Source organism: Schistocerca americana, chromosome 2, assembly GCF_021461395.2.
Source record: "Schistocerca americana isolate TAMUIC-IGC-003095 chromosome 2, iqSchAmer2.1, whole genome shotgun sequence".
NCBI classification, from domain to species: domain Eukaryota; kingdom Metazoa; phylum Arthropoda; class Insecta; order Orthoptera; family Acrididae; genus Schistocerca; species Schistocerca americana.
In genome coordinates this window covers 522,990,864-523,016,412 of record NC_060120.1, presented here as the reverse complement: position 1 = coordinate 523,016,412, position 25,549 = coordinate 522,990,864, and the positions used below count along the sequence as shown (strand labels likewise).

Genomic DNA, 25,549 nt, shown 5'->3' with positions numbered 1-25,549 from the left:
TAGAGTGAATAATGAAAACGAATTTTGAACACTTATCGTTACAGCAAGACAAAAGGACGTCTAAACTGACCAAATTCCCATCGCAACAGGATGCCATGAGAACTGAATTTCCGGAACAGAAAATCGCATACCTGGCATTCTCTGAGGCCATACGAAAATTATTAGGTCAACAAACGTAAATAAAAGGTTCTGTTCAGGACGTAAAAGGGAAAGTTCACTAGTCAACATTAGTTTAAGTTAAAGGAACAGTTTCACCTGCAGAGCTAAAGTTATTCACAACAATTTTCAAATTTTGTTTTGCGTAAGGGCATCCAGATAAATGAAAAATTATATTGAGAATTACAGCTGGTTATGTGAGGTTCCTCTTCTGGCCTGTTATCTGAGAGAGATACTTCAGAGGAACCACTCAAATGAAAGTTAAATCTAATGAAAGCTAATCTGAGTAAAGACTTGTCTGAATAGCGTGTCAATACTACTTCTCAAAGTAGTGATATCGGCACTTATTTTCCGTGTCAAAGAAATGGTTCACGACACTCCGCCCTCTATTACTAGGGCGACTGGTGACTATAACGGCCTGATGCTGTCTGGAAAAATGCGAAGAGATGAAACAGATTACGCTACTCCGTCACCTAACTGTGTGCCTTATAGGGTGCGAGTAGTCGTTTTGTTAGAAGAAATTTTATTGAAAGACCGACAGTTTCAGGCTCTCAAATCCCATAAAAAAATATCCTGTTGTGTTTGTAAAATCTTTTAAGGAAGTATTGCTTAGAACTTGGTTAGAACAACAGAAACTCATGGAAACACAATCTCATGCTTATGGAGAAACCTAGAGGCCGAAACTTTGCTGCTGATTCTCTCAGTGAAAATCTTCATATGAGCTCCCAATTTTCTCCCTGCAGTCACTGCACAATACATATTACAGAGGTAGTAATATATTTTTATCCACAACGATTGGAAGGAGCGCAATAGGACTCACCTCTAAACTCCACTTTTGTCAGAATATCGCTTGCGTACTACATTCTCACAAACTTCCAATCTTCGATATAGCCTTTGAATCCACACGATTTTAGCGAGTAAGAGATATTTTCCTCCAAGACATTGAAAAATGAGAAATCTCTCGAAATCCCATCACGTTCCGACTGCATTGATTCATTAGTTAGAATGCTCTCTAGTCCTCCACCAATCTCTGATCTGGTAGAGAGCTATCACAACAACAAAAATAGCGCATTAACTTACAGGATGGTATTCACAACCATGTAGAGTACACGTGGACTGCACGATGAGTTTCAGAAGTGTAGCACCTACAATTCATCGATATCGAATGACTGTCTATAAATATCCCACTGTGCAAGTCCTAAGGTCCATTGTTAGATTTATATGATTCATACGCTAGAAATATGACAGTGTAATTGTGCCAGTGTCGTCGTTGACAGCATACTGTTTAGTGAGAAATGTCACTTTCTTTCAACGCCTTCCTGAGAGACAATCTCCACTCCTTCCAAATTAACAATGTAAGTGTAGACGAGATGTGGCTTGAATACCAAGAAATAGTGTCGACAGCAATTGAGATTTTGTACTAAATAAATTAATAAACAACGGAGCTAATCCCCTTTATACATATAACAGGTCAGAACACTGTTGCAAAAACAATGAAAAAAGCACACTAAATTTAGACGGACGCATAATTTTCAAGATTGGCGATCTTCTATAGAAGCTCGAAATTTTGTGCAGACTTCAATGCGAGATGGTTATAATAGTTTCAACAACGGAACTTCGTCTCGAGACCTGGCAGAAAAAAACCAAAGAGATTGTGGTCGATGTAACGGTTTCCAGCGGCAAGACACAAGGAATGTCTCCTCTGCGCGATATCAAGGGAAATACTATCGACGACAGTGATGCTAGAGCGACAGTGTTGCTTAATAATAGTAACTTTTCCGGTCCAGATTGTACACCAATTAGGTTCCTTTCAGAGTACGCTAATGCAATAGCTGCTACAAGGGATCCGTTACACTTCGGCTACACAATAAATCCATCTAACCTAAAGCTCGTAAATTCAACTAAATTACAATTACGAGCAAAATAAATTAGAAAGAACACATAGAAAACCTTCTGGGGAAGGCAAACCAAAGACTGCGTTTTATTGGCAGAACACTTAGAAAATGTAACAGATCTACTAAAGAGACTGCCTACACTGAACTTGTCCGTCCTCTTTTGGCGTATTGCTACGCCTTCTGGGATCCTTAGCAGTTGGATTAAAGGAGTACATCGACAAAAATCAAAGAAGAGCAACACGTTTTGTGTTATCACGAAATAGGGGAGAGAGTGTAATGACAGGACACGGGATTTAGTATGGACATCATAAAATCAAAGGCGTTTTCCATTGTAGCGGAATATTCTGACGAAATTTCGGTCACCAACCTTTTCCTCCGAATGTGAAAACGTTTTGTTGGCGTCATCCAACACAGGGAGAAATGATCGTCATAATAAAACAACGGAAATGAGAACTCGCATGGGAAGATACAGGTGTTCGTCTTTTCCCGAGCGCTGTTAGAGACTGGAATAACAGAGAATTATTGTAAATGTTTTTCAGTTATACTTCTGCCAGGCACTTACAAGTAAATGATAATTAATTGAAACCTTCAGATGCCGAAAGGTGTTGCTGATATACCTCGATGGGGACAGCTGAAAAAGTGTGCCCCTACCGAGACCAGAGTCCTGGATCTCCTGCTTATATGGCAGACGCTCTATCCATCTGAGCCACCGAGGACACAGATGAATAGCGCGACTGCAGGCACTTATCCCTTGCACGCTTCTCATGGGACCCACGTTCCCAACTGTCCACAATCTACATACGTAATGTACCTAATAGATATTTGTCCTCATTACTCGCGCACGCTAAGGTGACGATTCCCGTAAGAGTTGATGCAACTTGTGCGCATTCGCACAGACGAAGGTCAATTGGTGGGCAGCCTTTAAATATATATGTGAAGATAGTAACTGTTCGCGAAAGAACAGATACCATTGATGACCTTGCAGCTTCTCTAGAATAAATGATAATTGATTGATACCCTCAGCTGCTGAGAGGTGTTGTTGATATACCTCGATAGGGACAACTGAAAATGTGTGCCCCGACCGGCACCCGAACCCGGGATCTCCTGTTTGGATGGCAGACGCTCTATCCATCTCAGCCACCGAGGATCCCTTTTGCAGTTAGCTTTGAATGACAGTTCTCCAAAATATTTCTAGGAAGGAGCACCACCTAGAGAGTCTATTCCAGGGTGGAATTGCAAACCGCACATGTTATCTTGCGTTATTCTATGACCAGCGGCATGGGTGGTCATGACGCTTCATCTGACTGGAAGCCGCAGCTTAGCCTCGTGCAACTGGCGGGTACGAGGAAAGGTTCCAGCTAGTTGGCTCTTGGGCTCTGATGTGTGTTCAAGTCCTGGCGGCGGCGCTCATAGCGGCCTCTGGATGGCTGAATAGCGATCTAGAATGTACGCTGGATGAGTGGCAACAGAGGTGGTTGTGTGTACTTTCCGATTTTTACACGATAATTTGTGAAGATTCAGTATGGTGAGTGCGTTGGACGTTTCTTCCCCATGTAAACTGATCGGTTCACAGCTGGGAAGTCGCATGGAGGCCTCTGTAGCCTCAGGCCACCGCCCCGTTGATATGTAAACACTTGGAGATGGGTCGTAGCTTCTGACTGGCTGCTGTGGCCGTGACTCCTGACACTCCTGCAGTCAGGTGACACTGCATGCCTCATGATCACGAATGTCGGCAATCAGAAGGTTGTTTTCGGCAGATATGTTTACTGGAAACGTTGCGCGTGGGGTGGGGAGAGAGACTGCGTTCCCTTTGTAATACCGTACTATATGTTCCAGGGTGCTTGAAAATGGCCTTTGGGCCGAAATAGGCCTATAGCCAAAGAAAATAAAGTCACAATAGTAACAACTGCTACACAAAGCAGCATTTTGGCTTAATGTAGACATAATGTTTATTTAGCCGAACTGCTTCATAAACAATGTTCTACAATGAGTTAATTTTTCAACAAAACAGTTATTATATGTTCAGAGTGCAGTGCCTACTTGACTACAATTCATTTACGTCGGCTCTTCGAACTCTACGGTGCAGTGGGTGATGTAACGTTCATTGGTGCATCCCTGTACTACGGCAGAGTTGTATCCGTCCTTCAGGCCCAAGCGACACAAGCTGCCGCTTATCAAGCTTAGAGGGGCTAGACGGGCACCGAAGCGTCAGATTTGTGCATAGTGCGTATTGCAGTTACTAGAAAAGTCATTGCAATCCCCTTTTTTTATTAAAGTATTATAATGTATTGATTTCTGTCTTCCTTGGTGAACCTCGGCTGTACAACGTTGCAGTCATTTCTGAACTAATGAAGCTTTTTGTATGTTTTTCGAACACTGGAATCAGGTGCAACTACAGTAATTAGTTTTGTGACGCTACGGTAACGCACTTCAAGCGCTCTATTGTCTTCTCATTTTACTATTTGTAAGTCGAGCCCGCAGTTGACTTTTTTAAACGAAGTTCAGTTATTATCATATGATTCAACCATTTCTTTACATTTGCAATTAATAACAACATGGTTTCTAGTTACCAAGCTCGCTGCATTCCAGAGAGGACTTCTCGGCCTGCAGCGAGTGCGTTATAGAACCTATTAGACGGGGCTCACACAGCGATATTACGATATGTGATTATGAGCTATTCTGAAGTGGTAGTTACTGTCCATTATCATTATTTAAAGCACATAAAACTGAGAAAGTAATGGAAGTCCTGGGTGGACCTACACAACGCTATAAGTATCAAACACATTTCGGCCGTGTTTTCTCGCGAGGCCTCTCCACATGAAAAATTCAACGAATTCTACAGTATGGGTCCAGACAGCTTCCAGTTTTTGGAACTACTAATGTTAGGCACTCTGACTAAACGGGACACAGATTTTCGACTTCCACTTTCTTTAGCCGAAAAGTTAATCATTACATTCAAGTCAGTTTGCAAAATGTGCGAATTACGTTAAATAAGCCGCCATGAACAACTTCATTTTGTGACCAGCTATTTTGGCATTCCATTCAATGTGTTACACACATAAATAACGGATACAAATCTTAAAGCAACAGCTGTATAATGAACTTTTTCTTTTCTTCATTCTTGTGATACTTCTGAGTAACGTAAAACTTTGCGCATGACTCGAGTAGTCTATATTAAATAATGTAGTTGTACAGTTTACATTTGGTTCGTTTCGCGGAATCCATTACTGCGTACGAACTCTAGCTAACATCTCGTATTTGTTTTTAACGGAGGATGAAAAGCCACACCACTTTCCGTACTCGAAACAATGTATTTCTTATTGACAGTGAGCTGTGTTCTTCCTTCGGCAACATTTTAGTCTCATGGACGAATCTCGAGCAACAAAACCCATTTTTTGGAAGAAAGGTGACATATTGGGTAATTCACAGCCTCCCAGTTCCGAAAAAGGCTCAGCATCACCTTGCCAGATGATCACTGGATATCACTTTTTTCAGCTGTGGGTGAATCCGCAGTTTGCTTTGCTGCTTTGTCTCTAGATCAATTGTGGTTATGTGAGTAAGGACGTTATCTGGATTGAGCTAACACATCTGCAACGTATCGACTGCTTCGTGATGGAAATGAACATGAATATCAGCTGCCTTGCTGGCTATGAATATATACTCTTAGTGAGACGAATTAATTCCTTTTTCGTAAACAGATTTCATTGACGTTGGAGACAGGTGCCGGAGGTGACCCGAAGAACATGGTGTGAGTACATTGATATTTCCAAGAAAGAGAAATAACACCAGAAGGTCTTGAATAAGGTGATAGACCTCTTGAGTGTTGAGTTGTTTGTGATGGCGAAAGTAGACTCAGTACACTGTTTTTATGTTTTCATTTGGAATACATGGGCCCCTACAGCTACAGTTTCTAGTCAAATGCTAAGGGTGATGTGTGGTGACTGATGATTCACCGGACAGCACAGCAACTCCACTCTTTGCTGTTCTACGGTATGGTCTTTACCATTATGCTGCAAAGGGGCTCCAATATCTATTAGTGAGACATATACAGAGAGTTTTTGTATGTATTAGGACTTTTAATTTATCTATATGTGTGATGTTGTCATCCAAATGACTGTTATATATGTGTGACATCCTTCATCCCCTTAGTTACCGTAGTGAGTCTGCAGAAAGGGTTCAAAAATTTTCGGGGTTAAATCAGTGGACTCTCACTTTATTTAGACCCTTATTTATATCTGACTGTAGCGCATCGCTATGTCAGCGATAGTGTCGTGGAGGGGACGGGGCTGTAGTTGGCGGGAGAGAGAGTGGAGGTAACTAGAGTCGTAGTCACAGACTCACGAATCTCGCTAGTTCCGTGACTTGGTGTAGAATTGCCCATGGATTTTTAACAGATGCAACATGACCTTTGTATTTGTACAGATAGGTGTTGGTGGCAGGATGACACCTCTTTGTTTGATTTGAAGCATTTGTCCGTATTGATGATCTAATGAATGAAGTTGGCTGGTAATGTTGTATTAAGCGTATTCTTCGCCACAGAACAAGTTAGGTTAAATTTTAGGATTTTTTATCTCAATCATTCCCACCTCCAGATTATATGTTTACCTGTGCAGTAAGTGCACCATGGTGAGGGCGAAAGCGTCTTTTCTGGCTCTTGGACAGGGAGCCCAGATTTTCCGCATTTCTAAAGGCTTTGTGTCGCTAACGAGTATGCTAACTGAAACATTTGAGAAGATTCAGGAAACAAACTCATATCTTTCTGTCAAATGAAGATTGCCTTACGATACTGAAAGAAACCTGAAACGCTTCAGTGTTCTCTAGCATGTCACCAATCTTTTTAGTTGCAATGCTGTTGCCAGTTATGTAAGCAATTGTGGTCTTGTCTACTTCATTATATGTCAAAATGCCACAAAATCTATTTTGAAGAAAGTGTTTACTGCAATAGTGTGGTTACATGAGTTCATTACCAGCTGATATTAAATTCGGCCTGTTATAAAGGTTTGTACTTTTTTCGCAATCCAGGCGCTGAAACAGCTGTCTTCTTAGTGTCTGGCATACAACACTCCGCCGTTGGCCACAATGTCAGACGCTGAAGCTTGCCCAGAGGTGATGGTAGTACTGCAAGGGCACAGGCCCCCATATTTGCCAGCCACTTATTCACAAAAGTGTTGTGAAACCCCCTGGGGATGCAATTGACAAAGCATAGTTTTAGACTAAACACTTTATGGTTTAAAACATGAGCCGTTGATGTAAGATAAATATCTTAGTGGTGGAATCTGTATGAATTTGAAGCATATCTGTCACACTGGCTCATTTACACGTGTGATAAGTTACGGACTTTGATTGATTGGTCCGATGTACACTATTGACTTCTTATAGAAACCTCGTATGGTGTATACTACAATACTGCTCAACCCTGCCTAATCCAAAACAGGTCTTCCTACCAGACGACGTCTAACGAATACACTGCATAAAAGAAAAGGTGGCATAAATTGTGACAGAATTCCTAAACGTCATGGATGAGTATCCATTAGGAAATGTATTGACTAGGGCGCCAGATATTCCATGGAAATCTAGTCATTCCAACTCCCTGCTAGAAGAGAATCTGAGAAAATTTTTCATCTCTTTATGTATCGTCGTAGACACTACGAATATAAAATTAAGCTCATGAATGCTGGCACAGATACATACGTGCAATCAGCTGCCTACGCTCCGTCCATGAACGGAGCGGGAGAGACCTGATTATAAGCGAATAACAAAATCCGCACTCTTCTGATATATACAAGACAGCGTTATATTATTGGACTAGTCTTTAACATACACTGACGGAGAATAATCGCAACACCAAAAGTAATTAACACAAAGTAATTAAATTTCCGGAATACATATGACTTGGCAACATATGTAAGTGATTTTCTTCTTAAAATCACAGATTGATACAAGCGCGAGGTAAGCCACTGCAAATGTGATATACTGGTACATTAATGAATGAAATAGTGCGTACGTTTTTCAGATGTCTGCTAGTCCTGTTAACTCAGACGGGAAGTGGGTTCAAAAATGGTTCAAATGGCTCTGAGCACTATGGGACTTAACTTCTGAGGTTATCAGTCGCCTAGAACTTAGAACTAATTAAACCTAACTAACCTAAGGACATCATCACATCCATGCCCGAGGCAGGATTCGAACCTGCGATCTTAGTGGTCGCATGGTTCCAGACTATAGCGTCAACTGTGGTTCCCGGCCGGCCGGCAAATGGGGTCCAGCTCGGTATTCACCTAGTGGGACGAGGAAACCATTGCGATATATATGTATATATATATATATATATATATATATATATATATATATATATATATCAAAGAGTAAAACTGTTTAGATTGCGCAGTGACTAGTATAAATGATCAGTGGCATGTCTACATCTCCTTGCTTCAAGATTTGAGCCGTACTGCTTTATTAGATTTTCAGAGGTTTTTTTGATAGAAAAAGAATCTTCCTTTCGAGCCTGTGCCTAAATCGCGTTGTACTAATTTTAAAAAAGCGTTATGGTCTATTTGTAGCAACTTACTTTTTTACTAGCACTTTCACTTCTCACTGTATATTTAACAAGTACTGCCCTTAAAAAGTGTGTGACATATCAGCTCAGCTGTAATGGCGAGTCGTGGCCGGTAACATTCGTGGACACACGTCTTTCCGTTTCCTCGGCTCTATTACACCGAATGAGGAAAAAATGAACGGTGCTGTATGATAACCCGACTTTTTGACAACGGTTGCTGAAATAGCGTTGATAATAAATGTGTCAGAGCTAACAGTAATACAGGTTTCCAAGTACAAGGAAAGTCAATCTGTTGTTTGTTGCTGCAGCTACAGTTCGTGGAACGGAAAGAGAGGACGGGAACGGTACGATAACATTCGATGATGTCAGCGGTAGTTTAAACATATATAAATGAAAATGTAAGACAGAGAGCAGTAGTATTTCTTAGCGACTACAATGAAGGCTGCTCTGTTGTTTGTTGCTGGTAAGTATTGGCAGAGTTTATAAATTTTCCTTCACGATTAACTTTTTTTCTTGCCCTCTTTTTATATAATTTCTGAGGTTGTAGTTAGCTTGAAAGTCTATTTTTACACTCTGCGAAGAATTGTTCACTGCCACAATTGGTGACGTAATAGAAATGGGGAGCAGCTTTGTTAATCAACATGGTTCTACGAAAAACTTTCCATTTGTTTGCGATCTTGAGCAGTGCCAGCGCGTAGATTCTCGACGAAAAGTGTTGGTGTTGTCTATACTAACAATTTCAGTCCTCTGAGAGGACTCGAACAATTACCAATGTTAAGCGTCACATATGTACCTATGAATAGCTAACTAGGATTGGTAGCGAGCAGTAGACGGAAGGTTAGTAGTGCCACGTGAACTCGAAAATAGCGGGAAAGAGTCTATAACACATTTTACAGGCTTGGAAACCGAAAGGGACAACGCAAGATAGGTATAGATGGACACAAAACTTGTTCATCTTCACTACTGTGAAACACATAAAGTCTATTTAAGCTGCTTGGTATCTCGAATCATCCACAGAATGCAATAAACTAATGAGTAAACAAATGAGACCACATTAATTTGTTGCTGTATAGCAGCATAAATAATCTTCGTATTGTAATGTGACACATGTAATCACTGTCCCATAGTAAATGGAAACAAGGCATCTATTCCGAATATCAATGCTGATAAAGTGTAGAGAGTTACGAGCTAATCGTTACCATACCAGTGTTGACTGTATGCAACAATAACATAAATGTAAAAGAATGGAAATAAATAAAGTTTTACTGTAGGTAGCAGTAACTGGATACGCCAATGTTGTCTGGATGACTTCAGATTGCAGAATAGGAAGGTCGCCAGCTCCAAAACGGGTAAAAGTTACATTTGGTAAATAGCTAATCACACAAATACTGGACAAGAAAGATAATGCGGCAAATAGATAAAATCCCATTGCGCGAGCCTCGATGTAGAAAACAAGTGTAACATGCACACTGAAGCCTTTAATCTGGCATGCAATAATGTTAATTATAATTGTGCAACGACAAGCAACACTCCATAGAAAATATACTGTATTACGTAACTCATCATAGTGCTGTCTGTTTGAAAATATATTTAATCTGATCAGAAAAGGCTATTATTCTTTACCGGTTACTTTGAAAACGATGCCGCAGAAACTGTCATTCATGCCAACAATTACTTTTCAATACTAACGTTTCGTAGACGTATGCAGGTAATGTCATTTACAGAACACAACATAAAATCGTAAAATAGCCAGCATACTTATATCACTGAAATATGAGTTACACTTAAATCACTTCTAGTTTGAACTGTTTGTCTGCAATACTGTAGTTGTGCAGTAACTGCAGATGCTACAGCTTTTTATTAAAATGATTATTTTATTGAAAATCAGTTGTAACTTTAAATGAATCTGTTTTCTTTTTACTATTTCTTGTAGTCATGCCTTTCTGGGGAAGTTATTGTGTGAGGGTAGTACGCTGTTGATGGTTAACGAGCTGGGTTTTTCAAGTTTTCTTTGACCAGTCTCCCAAAAAGCAACTATTACGCTTGCATGCCTATAACAGAGCTACGAAAATACTGGCTGAATCTTACTTTGCGATACGTTGTTTGTTGTACGATGTAATCCTTATTAAGAAATTCACTATCGACAGTACGCTCTTCTTGATTAGTTGGCAGCTTGAATAAAATTTATGCACAGAGCAGTCTTGTTTAATTTTCAACATCCATAACAATCTCCGTCTGGCATTTGTGCGCCGACACATACGTCTGTACCACACCACAGATGCTTCGCTCCTCATCTCAGCTATCTTCTAGGAGTGCATGTTATCGCGCCAACGATGTTATTTTTCTATGAAATATATTCCTTGTGTTAGTTCAGCATAATTTTCTTGACACTGCCAGCGTATTTACTACAACGATCTGCATAATTATTTCTTACGCATTCATCCGGCACATATTACATTTTGATAAAATCTAATTACTGACAATATTCATAAATACATACAGTTACAAAAAAAATGTTATAAACATATGAAAGGAAGTAGCTGAGGCATCGGGTCCTATTACATTCGATCTGCATTCATCGCTAAAGGACGTGGTGTTCGCTATTCACTGTTAGTGACAACAGGTTTCCATTATGTTGGCAGTTGCAGGGAAAAAAGTACAACGTAAATGTTTTTCACAAGCTGTTCATAATACACTTCCTTGTTGTACACTTGAAATTATCATTCCAACTGTCGTTTTTTTTCCATTAAGAGCGATATGTTGAGTTATATTTGCAATTAGATACCGAAAACAGTCTCTTGTAGTGGTACAGTATGTCTTAAAATATACTACGCAAATGTCACAAATGTGCGGTATTCTCCTGCTACAGTTTCCCTAATATTTAATGTACATAGGGGACTACCAGTCAACACAGCACGATACATTATCAAGTGGCAGAGTTGTGACACGAGTCAGCAGAGTTGCACTGCATCTCGGTATTGTAAAGCCAGCACCTGCCTGAGTCACAGTACCAGACAGTAGTATCAGAGTGCTAGATAGTGAAGTGGCACTAACAGGCAGTGGACAAAGTTACAAGCTGTTCATTGTTTTCTGCAGCACTGGTCGCAGTTGCGGTGGTCCAAGGACAACCAGAGGAGGCGACCACTGCCGCCAGCCAGGGTCAGGAACAGCCGTCCGCCACCAACCCGGCTGTGAGAACATTGGTGGCAGCGTCGTATGCGGAAGAAGACGAGGATACCATTTGTGTCCAGGCAGACAACAAGTTCTACTTGTATGCTAATTCACTGAAGCTGTATTCTTGCTACAACCTGCTACCGAAGGGTACGTTACTTTAATTAACACGATTTTCTATGCAATATTGACAAGATAACCACAGACTGCCAACCCTTAACTCCCGAGAAGACTTTTCTGTAACGTATACCACGAGGTGGGGTCTCTGGGACCCCTAGGTTTAAACCGAGATTTAAGGCAAAAATCATTTGAAATTTTTATGCTATATAACATTTATTTTTACAGTTATTTATGTGTTGTTTAAATGCTTCTAGTTTATTTTATTGCACTAAACAAACCTTGCAACATTTTACTATTTATCAAACAAAAGCACATACTTGTGTGTACTTCGTTTAAATAGTACACATAAATAGACTGTGAGACTACTGAATTTTACATTCTAAGCTGACTGCTGTGGCCGAACGGTTCTAGGTGCTTCAGTCCCTGACTGCGCTGCAGCAACGGTCACAGGTTCGAATCCTGCCTTGGGCATGGATGTGTGTGATGTCCTTAGGTTAGTTGGTTTAAGTAGTTCTGAGTTTAGGGGACTGATGACTTCGGATGTTAAGTCTATAGTGCTTAGCGTCATTTGAACCATATTAAAGTCTGGAAATTATACAATCTCTGTAGCAAATAAATTTCCAAATAAAACTAAATTCCAGGGTTAGCGCATAAAAATTCCAACCGATTGATGCATAAAGTAAGTCTACCAAATTGATATACATTGCTGGGAACTACATTTTTATCACCACTCAGAACACATTCGATTGTAACAGACATTTTAAGTATTTTATTGAAGAAACAGACAGATCCCCATCACAACTTTCCTGAAGTTCTTCCTCTGAATGATACTCTTGTTCGATAAAATAACTGTGATCACTGGCTAATGTAAAATGGTCGTCTATTTAGTTTATTTCTTGATCTATATCACTGACATAGACCGACTAACAATTAAAAAGTTTGAAATGACACATTCGTGAAACACATTTTGAACTTTACGGCATCATGCTGAAGAAAACAAGTACATAGTTCACGAGGCGCAGTCTAGGCGACTCCAACACATATCAGTAACACGTGTCAACAATAAACACAGAAGGCGATAACGCAACTTACAACAAAACATCGTAGGCTTTGCCATTTAAGGAGGGTAGAAGGAGCATTGAAGCATTCCACCACAGCAGGCCTTGGAGAGCGAGTTCGACAATGTTCACGTGGTATAAGTGGCTACACATTGTGAGTCAAGGGTGGTGTAGCGGTAGCATTTTTGATCTCTAATCAAGAAGTCTTCGATCCCGCGTTCGAATCCAGACATTGCTTCAATTTTGATTAGCAATCACCCTTGTTGGCCCCTCTCTTCTAGCATAAGAAGTCACCATCATTCTGCCAACGGCCTTGCCAAAGAAGGCGGAGGAGCAGATATAGGTTCAGGACACTCTTTGGTCCTAGGGGCGGGAAACTGCCCATAAAGGTGGAAGAATCAGCAATGACCAACGGCATGAGCATGTAAAATACAATGGAAATCACTGCATTAAGACACATAATGTGTCACATGTGGCCTGTAATTGAAGAAGTGTCATGATGATCTCTCCATTGGCAAAAGATTCCGGAACAGTCCACCATTCGGATGGGACTAGCAACGGGAAGTTACCATGAGAAAAAGATTGAATAATCAACGAAAGGATAGCGTTCTACGAGTCGGGGCGTGTAACGTCAGGATCTTAAACGTGGTAGTGAAGCTAGAAAATCTGAAAATGGAAATGCAGATGCTCAACTCAGATATAGTAGGGGTTATTTAAGTGAAATGGAAAGGAGACAAGGGTTTCTGGTCAGATGAGTGTAGGCAAAAGAAAATGGTGCAAAGGGACAGGGATTAGTTATGAACAAGAAGGTAGGGCACAGAGTATGTTACTGTGAACAGTTCAGTGACAGGGTTGTTCTTATCAGAATCAGGAGCAAACCAGCACCGACAGCGATAGTTCAGGTATACATACCGACGTCGCAAGCTGAAGATGAAGGAGAAAGTGTATGACGGTATTGCTAGGGTAATAGAGAACGTAAAGGGGGATGAAAATCTAATGGTAATGGGGGACTGGAATGCAGTTGCAGGAGAAGGAGTAGGAGAAAAGGTTACAGGAGAATATGGACTTGGGACAAGCAGTGAGAGAGGAGAAAGACTAACTGAGTTCTGTAACAAGTTTCAGCTAGTATGAGTAATAGCGAATACTCTCTTCAAGAATCACAAGAGGAGGAGGTATACTTGGAAAAGGCCGAGTGATTCGCCAAGATTTCAGTTAGACCACATAATGGTCAGACAGAGATCCCGAAATGAGGTATTGGATTCTAAGGTGTACCCAGGGGCAGATACAGACTCAGATCACAATATGGTAGTAATGAAGAGTAGGCTGAAGTTCAATAAATACGCAAAGAAGTACTAAGGAATGACGAGATACGGTTAAAGTTCTCTACGGCTATAGATACCGCAGTAAGGAATAGATCAATAGGCAGTACAATTGAAGAGGAATGAACATCTCTAAAAAGCCTCAACAATTTTGTAATACTCGTTATACGTCTATACTAAATGGAAGAGGATACAAAATTGGAAAAGTTCAAAACTTAGCAACCAACTGACGTACAAAACGAGTAACTAGGTGAACTGTACAATGCTAAGCAAATGTACCGGACGCCACCTAGTACGATAGATCATCTTGTGATTAAATTCATGCACAAACACACAGAAATAGCAGCAGCAGAGATCTCCAGTGTACTAAGTGATTAATACAGACGATGATGCACCATATTACTAAACAACCGTAGAAGCACTGCAAAAATTATCCAGAATCTGAGGCATTTACAAATAGCAGAAGCCCTCGGGGGAGTATTAGGGAGCCAGTGAAGTCTGAAACCAGGACTTGGTAACAGCACATTAATTGTGTCAGACCAAAATATCGAGTTAGAAGGAGTGGAAAATAGCGCAGTCGAAGTACTAGATGAGATTTCCATTGAATCAGAAATTGTTTCTTCAGCGTGTGGTTAACACGACTTAACGGTTTTGTGTAAGCAAAAGAATGTAGGTATAACCTTCTAATGGACTTCAGAGTCACCTGTAGACGTAATTTAGGAAGAAAAATTAGTCCTGTGTGTGTCTCCTTCGACATTGTGTACTTAAAAGCCCTAGCAGTCGTAAGAATATAAACAATCTGGCTTCATAATCATTTGGGTCAAAGCATTCTACAACAGAAACTATTGAATACTTGGCTTTCCGTGTCCGCCATCGGAAAGTGGCGCTGACCTTACAGTAGCCGGCCTGAGTGGCCGTGCGGTTCTAGGCGGTGCAGTCTGGAACTGCGAGACCGCTATGGTCGCAGGTTCGAATCCTGCCTCGGGCATGGATGTGTGTGATGTCCTTAGGTTAGTTAGGTTTAAGTAGTTCTAAGTTCTAGGGGACTGATAACCTCAGATGTTAAGTCCCATAGTGCTCAGAGCCATTTGAACAGCTGATGTCGCATCACGTCTGGACCGAATATCAGTCGGTGCATAAGTTGACACGGAGAGGAATACGATGATGGGGGTTTTATAGGGCTCAAATGAGCGGTTGTTAGTGACGTTGATAAATATGACCATATATATTTAGAGAGACGGAGACCTATTTCGTAAGAAACTTTCTATAGTCACTGCGCTAAGGACACGGAGGGGACCTTTAATGACTATCGGGCAATGATAACAGCTAGGAGGGACTATGACGCAGTCTAATCGTACAAAATCTGTGGGATAACCGTTCCTCGGAGCACAGGGCGACGCGTTTCCTATTCTGTCTCAGGCTGCGGTAAGGATAGGAAGCCGCTAACACGGCGCTTGGCAGCAGTTACGAGGCTTGCACCACCATCTCGTAACTACAGTCACCGCCTATTAACACATGTCTTCATAAATATTAGGGTCCAGAGCAAACAAGGTACTTCCCACTCCATTGAAGGAAAGCCTGTTCAAAACGCGTGAACGAGTTAGGTACTTACTGTTCTGGGGAGGTGGTAAATCAATACGAGATCCCAAAGACCTGTCACTGGTACATATGGAAAAGACATTGTCTGTAGTGCATCTGTCTCGCATCTCCCACATTCGCAATGTTATGCGGTCATAACATAATCTTTCTACAACGCTGAAAATGGAATCCATGCAGTGTACGAGGCCCGTTTTATAAGTAACGTTTTGCCACAACGCGGCCCCAGCGCTGCGGTCGGCATGCTGCGCATGCGCACTGCGTACCTACATTTGTTGTCTATGCACCGACGCCATTACAGTCTGATTCTTCCTTGTTTACGTTGTGTACTGAGTGTTTAAGATGCCTCCGATAATCGTCAGTCCCGCTGACTGTGAAGTATGGGGTGTTATAAGATTTCTTATTGCTTAAGGCCTAAATGCGATCGATATTCATCTTCAGATCTGTGAGTTTACAGAGAAAAATTTATGAGTGATGGAATGATAAGAAAGTGAATGAGAACATTTAAAGATGGCCGCACAAATGTGCAAGATGAACAACAGAGTGGGCGTCCTTTGGTCGTTAATGGAAGTTTGGTGCAGAAAGTGGACAATAAGGTGAGAGAAAACAGACGCTTTACGATTTCCACCTTGCGGGATGACGTTCCTAATGTTTCTTGTAGTGTTTTTAATGCCATTGTGAACGAGCACTTTAATTACCGAAAACTGCGCGCACATTTGTACCGAAAATGTTGACAGATGTACACAAAACCAAACGTTTAGACAGTACATTGACTTTTCTTGAGCGGTACCACAACGATGGTGATGATTTCTTAAGCCAAATTATTATGGGTGATGAAATTTGGGTGGCCTAAGTCTCACCAGAATCAAAGCAACAGTCCATGGAATGGCGGCATTCAGATTCACCCAGAAAAAAGAAGTTTAAGCAAACAATTTATGCCTGGAAAATAATGTGCACAGGTTTTTGGGACAGAAAAGGAGTATTTCTTGTGGAATTTCTGCCCCATAATGCGAAAATCAGTGCAGCAGCTAACTGTAAGACATTCCACAATCTGCGCCGTTCAGTTCAGAACAAAAGACGTGGCAAGTTCAGCAACGGTATCATTTTGCTGCAAGACAATGTCTGTCCGCATGTGGCGAATCAGACCAAAGATAACATCACATCTTTTCGATGGGAAAGTCTAGATCATCCCCTGTACAGCCATATTCTGGTGCCCAGTGACTACCATCTGTTCCTGTGCTTGAAGAAACACCTGGGCGGTGTTCAAGACCTGACGAAGTCAAAACAGTGGTGATGCAGTGGTTAAAAAGTGAGGCGGCAGACTCTCTGGGGAGGTTATTCAAAAACTGGTACAACGTTATGACAAGGGCCTCAATATTGACGGAAATTATTTATAAAAGTAGATTAAGGTACAGGGTTTCATGTAAAAATAGAATTATTGAGATATATTACCACGTCATTTTTTAATTTCAAACGGTACTTACTTAAAAAACACGCCTTGTATATCCGCAGCTCGTCGTCTCGCGGTTCTCGTTTCCCGAGCACAGGGTACCAGGCTCGCTTCCCGGAGGGGTCAGGAATTTTCACATGCCCTGAGATGACTGGGGGTTATTGTGTCGTCTTCATAATTATCATTCATCCCTGTTACGTTCGAAGGAAGGCAACGGCAAGCCACCTCCATTATGACCTTGCCTAGTACGGTGGTGCAGGTCTCCCGCATCGTTCCCCTATGCTCTGTCAAGAAGCATGGGAATGTATTTCTTTTTCATGCCATACAAGATATGCGTTGCCTTATCACTGTGTTACCAATAGTAAATATGAAATATCATATAATTCTATTAATGATTTCTAGCTCTATTAAAACATATTTCCTTCTGTTTGTTGTAGTTTACGTGGTGAAACCAAAGAGTCTATGTAAACCAACCCTGTCAGACTGTCCCACGAACTAGAAGCATTGCAAGTCTGTCGGCTCATCCTGCAGGAGCTAACTAGCCTGTGATTGAGTGAAGACCAGATGGCTGGACTGCTGACTGAGGACATCTACAATTTCCAGAGAACACCAGAAATTCCAACAGCGTCAGAACTTACCTCTTTTTCTAACAACAAAAACCGGTGGAATCAACTAAACCTCCTTTATGATAGTTTCCGATGGCAATAGATCAGCTATACATTTAGAACTGACTGCAAAATTTAGTATTAAAAACGTGGTTTTGCCTGTTTTTTGTCTTCCTGTTGGCCTTGTAATAGTTGTAATCTGACACAGTAAACTGTGGTTTCATGTCGTCAACTGTTATATTTCAATCATAGAATACATTTCCTTACCTGTAGCTTCACACAAATACTGGCGAACTATAACTGTGTATTAAACATACAAAATGCAGTTCATCTACTCATGCAAACCTCGTACCATCCCAATACCCAGTTCCGACCTTAACACATTCGCTGGATCGAGGACCCCGGTGCCTACAGTAGAGACTTACGACTGAGACAGTGGCTTGGCCTTATCATTCCTGTATAATGCGTGAAATATTTGCAACACAGAGTACTGAAACCTGGTTGGTAGGTACTCAGAGAGTACACAGGACAAGGCTATGATTGTGGGTGGGGCCATAAACAGTTACTGTGAGTTGCTCAATCAAACACACAACTTTATTATTCTAAGAACCACTTAGTTACGCTTTGCTTCAAAAGATCACAACTAGACAATACAACTAGACATATGAACCAAACAACTTAAAAGGCTGTCGAACTACATGCCATGCCGGACAGCATCAACACAATGAGGAAAGGCACATTGCTGGAAAAGTATGCTAAGGATCAGGACAGGTAAGTGGGACGTTAATGGCCACAGGAGAGAAAATACCGCTAGTGCACTTCACTGGTAAGTAACAGTCAATTTAATAATTAATCACAATACAGAAAGACAGCTGCAAGATTTCGCTGACTCCAACACATAATATGTGGCCCAGGGAGCAACGACCCGCAAATCAACAAACAGATGTCACAATAGCTGAGGATTCGTGACAGGTTAACTGATCACTCAATTTCAGCGTCCAGGTTCGGTGGGCAAAGAACTTGGTCGCTCTCGCAGATAGCGCTTCACGATCCGACAGTGCGTGCATGCCGCCAGCAGTCCCGTCTTGGCCTTGCACCCCGGGGAGTTCCTCGCTGCTCCGTCCCAACTGACTGACCAGCATGCAGCACGCAGACAGCATTAAAACTGCTGCTCAGTCAAAACAACACAAGTTACACACTGTTCCATGAAACACTTCCACAACAACTCGAACAATACTAAAACCATTCGATCGATAAGCGCTGCTGCTGCCACTCACAGGCAGGCAAGCCAGCAACTTAATAGGGCCAGTAAATCGAATAAGAAACGGGACGGCAGAACCGCAAAGACAAGATGTCAAGCAATAAACGGCACGTACACGAGCCGCGCACGGCTCAAATACAAGGTGTCTTCTCTCGCTGTTCTGTCTGGCGGTTCAAGGCGGAAAGTAAAACAGTTTTACTGTAAGGTTACAAAGTAATCTGTGAAATACCGCTCCAAGACGCAAGTTTGCATTATCGCTATAAAAAAAAGTTATAGTGTGCCATCTCAACATAAATACCATAAACATAAATACCAAAGCGTGCGAAAAAGTAATGCCCACGAATTATACATGTGAAAAATCTAAAAGCTTTTTAAATAAATTAAACTTTATTAGCATTCTCCATCTTTATTCTCCGTGTCTACACACTTATATCTTATCATAGTCACCACAACGACGAACAACTTTCTACCAACGAGACACCAGTTTCCTGATACTGCCATTGTAGAATGACTGACTTTGTTAAAACAGCCACAACGTTACCTCTGCCTGCACTCCCTCGTCACTATCAAAGTGAAATCCGTAAAAGTGTTCAAGTTCGGGAACCAAATGAAAATCGGGTGTGGCCAAGCTGGGATTGTATGGAGGATGAACGATGATTTGAACTCAAGGTGTACGGTTGTTGCAGATATCCTCATGTTTAAGAAAAGAGTGCCCCATGTTTGGAAGAACTCTCCGAATTCGTATTTTCAGTTTTGTGAGGGATTACCAAACGCCACTTCTGACTCACCGACATAGCTATGCTGCACACAACCATTCTACACGCTGTGTTTAGGTAACCTCTACCAGCAGAGGACTGCAACTTGCGCCAGAGAAACGTGAAAGTCGACCAACTAATACGCGATATGTAAAACTGCGACTGGTATTTTGCACGCAATATAAAATTCGTAGGCATACCTTTGAGCACGCCTTCACACATCACGTTTTTATCAGTAACGTACATCTACATCTACGTGATTACTCTGCTATTCACAATAAAGCGCTTGGCCGAGGGTTCAATGAACCACCTGCAAGCTGTCTCTCTGCCGTTCCACTGTCGAATGATGCGAGGGGAAAACGAGCGCTTAAATTTTTGTGTGCCAGACCTGATTTCTCTTATTTTATCGTGATGATCATTTCTCCCTATGTAGGTGGCTGCCAACAGAACGTTTTTGGAATCGGAGTGGAAAACTGGTCATTGAAATTTCATGAGAAGATCCCGTCGCAACGAAAAACGCCTTTGTTTCAATGATTGCCAATACATTTCACGTATTATGTCTGTGACACTATCTCCCCTATTTCGCGATAGTACAAAACGAGGTGCCATTCTTTGTACTTTTTCGATGTCATTCGTCAGTCCCACCTGATGCGGATCCCACACCGCACACCAATACTCCAGAATAGGGCGGACAAGCGTGGTGTAAGCATAGTTGACCTACTACACCCTCTAAATGTTCTGCCAATGAATCACAGTCTTTGGTTTGCTCTACCCACAACATTGTCTATGAGATTATTCCAATTTAGGTTATTTGTAATTGTAGTAACTAAGTATTTAGTTGAATTATTAACCTTCAGATTTGTGTGACTTATCGCATACTCGAATTATTTAGTACTCATGTGAATAACTTCACACTTTTCTTTATTCAGTGTCAATTGCCTCCATTCGCTGCATACAGATATCTCAATCATTTTGTCATTCGATTTGGTCATCTGATGACTTTACAAGACGGTATATGACACCATCGTCTGAAAACAATCTCATAGGGCTACTCAGATTGTCTCTCATGTCGTTAATATAGGTCAGGAACAATTGAGGGCCTCAAACAATTCCTTGGGGAACACCGGATATTACTTCTGTTTTACTCGATGACTTTCCGTCTATTACTACAAAATGCGATCTTTCTGACAGGAAATCACGAATCCAGTCGCACAACTGAGGCGATATTTCATAGGCACGCTGTTTGGTTAGAAGACGCTTGTGAGGAACGGTGTTGAAAGCCTTCCGGAAATCTAAAAATATGGAATCAATTTTACATCCCCTTTCGATAGCAATCATTACTTCACGACTATAACGAGCTAGTTGTGTTTCACAAGAACGATGTTTTCTGGCTATGTGTCAACAAATCGTTTTCTTCTATGTAATTTGTAATGTTCCAAAACCCTACCGCAAATCGACGTTAGTGACATGGGCCTGTAATTCAGCGGATTACTCCTATTTTCCTTTTTGGGTATTAGTGTGACTTGAGGAATTTTCCAGTCTTTAGGTACGGAACTTTCTGTGAGCGAGCGGTTGTACGTAACAGCTAATTGTGGAAATTTTGCATCAGCATACTCTGAAAGGAATCTAACTGGTATTCAATCTGGACTGGAGACCTTGCCTTTATTAAGTGATTTAAGCTGCTTTGTTACACCGAGGATATCTACTTCTATGTTTCTCACCTTGGCAGTTGTTCTTGACTGGAATGCAGTAGGTAGTTGTTCTTGATTGCAATTCAGTAATATATTATTTCTTATCTAGTGCGAAACCATTTTGCGCAGTAAATGTTAATTTCATTTGTTGAAGTGGTTTTTCGATTAGTGTACACTGACTTACGAATTTCAGTTAATAAGAGCATTAATATAATTAGAAAATGCATACACCTTTAATTGTAATATTAACACTGGGGTCAATATGATCCCATAAGCAACTGGAAACATATAACACTTGTTTTCGAAACTATTATTTTCAAACCACATGACTTTGTCCCTCGAAGTCATTTTTATCCAGTGTTTTGAACAGTTTCGTATTTACATCACACCACTACTTAAGTGTCGTGTTTCCACTGAGGGCCACTGGAGTCAATATGACACCAATCTAAACTATTTTTCGTTTCTTGAATGTAGTATCTCTGAAATTGGGAAGGTGACTTATGTTGGAACAGCTGTAATGTATGTTTTCATTTTAGTTCATAAAAATACTGTTAATATATTGCGTGTAAATCTCTTGGGTTCTTCATAACCCCAGTGGTACGCAGTGAAAGAAACATACGAGTATCTTCCGGGAAAGACGAGCTCAGGTCAGCAAGCCACAAGAAAAAATAAAAAATTACCACATTTGCGTTTTATTATTTCTGATAACCAGGAAGTAGAGGCGAAGAACGCTAGAGAGTAGAAATTTCGCTTGACAGAGCAAACAGAAGCCTACTCGATCGCTAACAGGGATGAAAATCTTCGTGAATCGCGCAGTATATTACAACACCCCTACTTGTATCGGAATTTATTTACCAGGTAAGCAAGATCATTGCCGTTGTAGTTCTTCTCGCTTCGTTATTGGTAAAGTTTCCCTTTCTCATCTTCACATTACCCAGTTATATCTTATATTCCTTTTCAGAAGGGAATCTGATAATGTCTGATTGGTACAGGAATGTGGGGATAAGATTATCTTCGAATACATATCGATACATCAAAACTGAGTATCAGCGCAATCTACAAAATGATGACATGAAAGAATTTTTTTTTCAGAACAGTATTGAGAACACTAATACGCTATGAAACGACAATCTGTTAGGTTTTGATAGTATAATGACTGTCATCATCGTTGATGTTGCTCCTGTAATTCATCATGATGGATTGGATGCTGCACCCTGGATTAGTTTCTTATTTTGCTTTTCCATTCGGTGAAATTCCACGGGAAACGAGCGAAAATGCCTCCAGCCTCACGAGACAATAAATCATTTACGTAAAATAGCCTTTTTTACATTGTTCTTTTTCTACAAGTAAAGCTGAAAATTCATTATTGGAAGTATTACTTATAAGAAATAAAACCGTTAATACAGAAAGTTCGATGCTGTGTGAGTATCCACTGTCTTATTCTTCGGTATTGGTTATAGGAAACTACTTTGTTTTGATCGATTGCGTTTTATTTTAGTATCAAACGTAAATCTCAAAGGGCTACAAAACAGTTCCGATGCTTAATAGGAGTATCCAAAAGCACACAGGATGAAGAAAAAGTACCACACTTGGTTGTCAGTATGCGGTTCCTCATCTCGGTCTACTCAAACTTAGTCCCATTTGTCTGTTTAACAGGAATGCGATTTAGAAAACGAGGCTCTGGCGACGCTGTAACTGCAAGCAGCGTGGTCGAGAACACACAGCACGGACTCTGCGCAGAGCCGCAGCTGCCCCTTAGCCCAGTGAGACAAGCCAGTGCTGTGGGGAATAAATATTCAGACTCAAGAAACATTCTTTTTTTAGAGTTAAAGCATCAAACTGTATCCACTTTACACCTCCACAATGCGGTATCTTTTGTATTCTTTTCTGTCACTGTTATCTACATTTAGACATATAACATGAACTTCTTACCGCTTTGTTTCGTTCATGAAACAAATAGAGCCAACAGAAAGTAATAATTGATACAATACCGTCGTCTGTATTAATGAGGCACAGGAAACACAATAGGCAGGCTACACTAGACTGCTCATGTGCCACACGCAATAACTTCTTTCTGTACATTTGTCATCCAGGCTCATCTTCACAGAATCCGTATGTACACATGTGAGCAACGTTGAAAGAGGCCACCTCGCAATGGCAAACACTTCACCAGTCTCTCGATCATACTTTGCTGGATCCTACACAACCCAAAAACGTGATCCTTTAAGTGTCCATACCGATAAAAATCTGGTCCGGAGAATGTGAAGGCCAGAACATTGAATCTGTACGACTAATCCATTTCGCTGGAAAATTTTCACTTAAATAGTTATGCACATTGATCCCAAAGCGTAGCAGTGCACCATCATGCTGAAGCAGTAGCTGTCGCCGAACACCAAGTTGAACGTTTTCTAATGAGTCAGGCAATGTGTTCCAAAAAGTTGTACAATACAAGAGCACATTCAACTTGTCCATCATAGGTAAGGGCCCGAAAGAAATACTCTTACGAATCTAGCCCATAGGTTTACGCCAAAGCGTGCCTGAATGCCACGTTCATAGGTGACACTTGGGCTGAGTTCCAATCAATAATGACAGTACATGACACGTTAATAATAAAATGTGCATTATCTTCCACTTGGTGCAAATGTCATTCACAAAACTGCGAGCGTCGAGTGCGGGCGTCTGGTCGCTGGATGTTGAGTTAATGTGTTGACATATAAAAGCAGTTTGTCGTGTGACAGTTCAAAAACATATCAGGAACTGCCTTCCAATGTCACGGGTACTTTGCCTGGGTGGTTGGTGAATGGACTCAAGAACTGCATCCTCTTTTGGTAGAGTACTTTTACTCCTTGGACGACCTCTGACCATCACTTGTGGACGAAGATTACCAGTTTTCCAAAGGCGTTGCTGAGAGCGAAAAAGGAAAGGAATCATATCGACGTATTCATCGTTTGTGTACTGCATCGGGAGGCTGCTCTACATGAATTTGGCAGGACCAATTATGGTTGTGCGCTGCGCGGTTAGTGGACATACGTTTACAGTTTACTGGATCCCATTGTCATGTGGTGGGCTATTGTAAAGTGGCAAAATGATGTACTGCTTTTAAACAACGAGAAATGTGGAATGGACGTCTAAAATAATAGGAAACCAACCTGACGAGGATTCTAAACATAGTTGGCTCCATGGTGGATAAGGGTTTGATGTTCCGAAAGCCTGTTCAGCGAAGTACGATGGCTTGTACGGTTTCTGTAGTATAAACACATATCTATTTTAATGAAATTAAATTAAAAAAAAAAGAAATGTGAATTGATTTTGCTTTTGCAAAATGTACGGGGGGGGGGGGGGGGGGGGGGAACACAAGACTGTCTCTATTAGCAGAAAATGGTTAAATATTGCCAAGCCGACGTTTAATTATCATTGATAAAACACACTTCACTATACATTTAAGTTATTTCAAAGAACCAACGAATTGTTAAATTTCAACGGTAACTATCCACCTATGAATGCACAAATGTGAAACTAGTAATAAATTCCGTCAGTCTCAGGATCGCTGTAAAAGAAAAAACATTTTCTTAATTCACTGCTAATTTTTATCTGCTCCCGATTTACGGGTTTGGTTAAATTTTTCTTAGTGGAACAATTTTTTAAATGTGCCGCCGCTGTAAATTGTTCGCGGCACCAGCGATAATTGCTAAAAATGCTGAAAATTCTTTAAAGAAATATTATAGATGACATGGGCAAGCTAATTTACATTAGTAATACACACTTTTGATAAATTATAATGTATTTAGACCACAATAATAATTCAACTTACATTAGTTTGTAATTTCTCCTCTAATGGCGGCTAAATCTAGATACAGACAAATGAAGTCTACCCATTCATAAAATGCTACGTCACAGGTTCCTCTCTCTCTCAGCTCTC

The 25,549-nt window shown here is 40.9% G+C and overlaps 1 protein-coding gene across 1 annotated transcript; it reads left to right on the top strand.

The window, feature by feature from the left end:
• The first annotated feature begins 9,003 nt into the window (after nt 1-9,003).
• On the top strand, nt 9,004-18,155 carry LOC124595410. The gene is made up of 3 exons (XM_047134140.1): nt 9,004-9,067; nt 11,701-11,925; nt 17,756-18,155. Exons 1-3 carry the CDS (start codon nt 9,040-9,042, stop codon nt 17,815-17,817), a joined length of 315 nt encoding a protein of 104 aa, XP_046990096.1. The 5' UTR covers nt 9,004-9,039; the 3' UTR covers nt 17,818-18,155.
• Nucleotides 18,156-25,549: the final 7,394 nt, after the last annotated feature.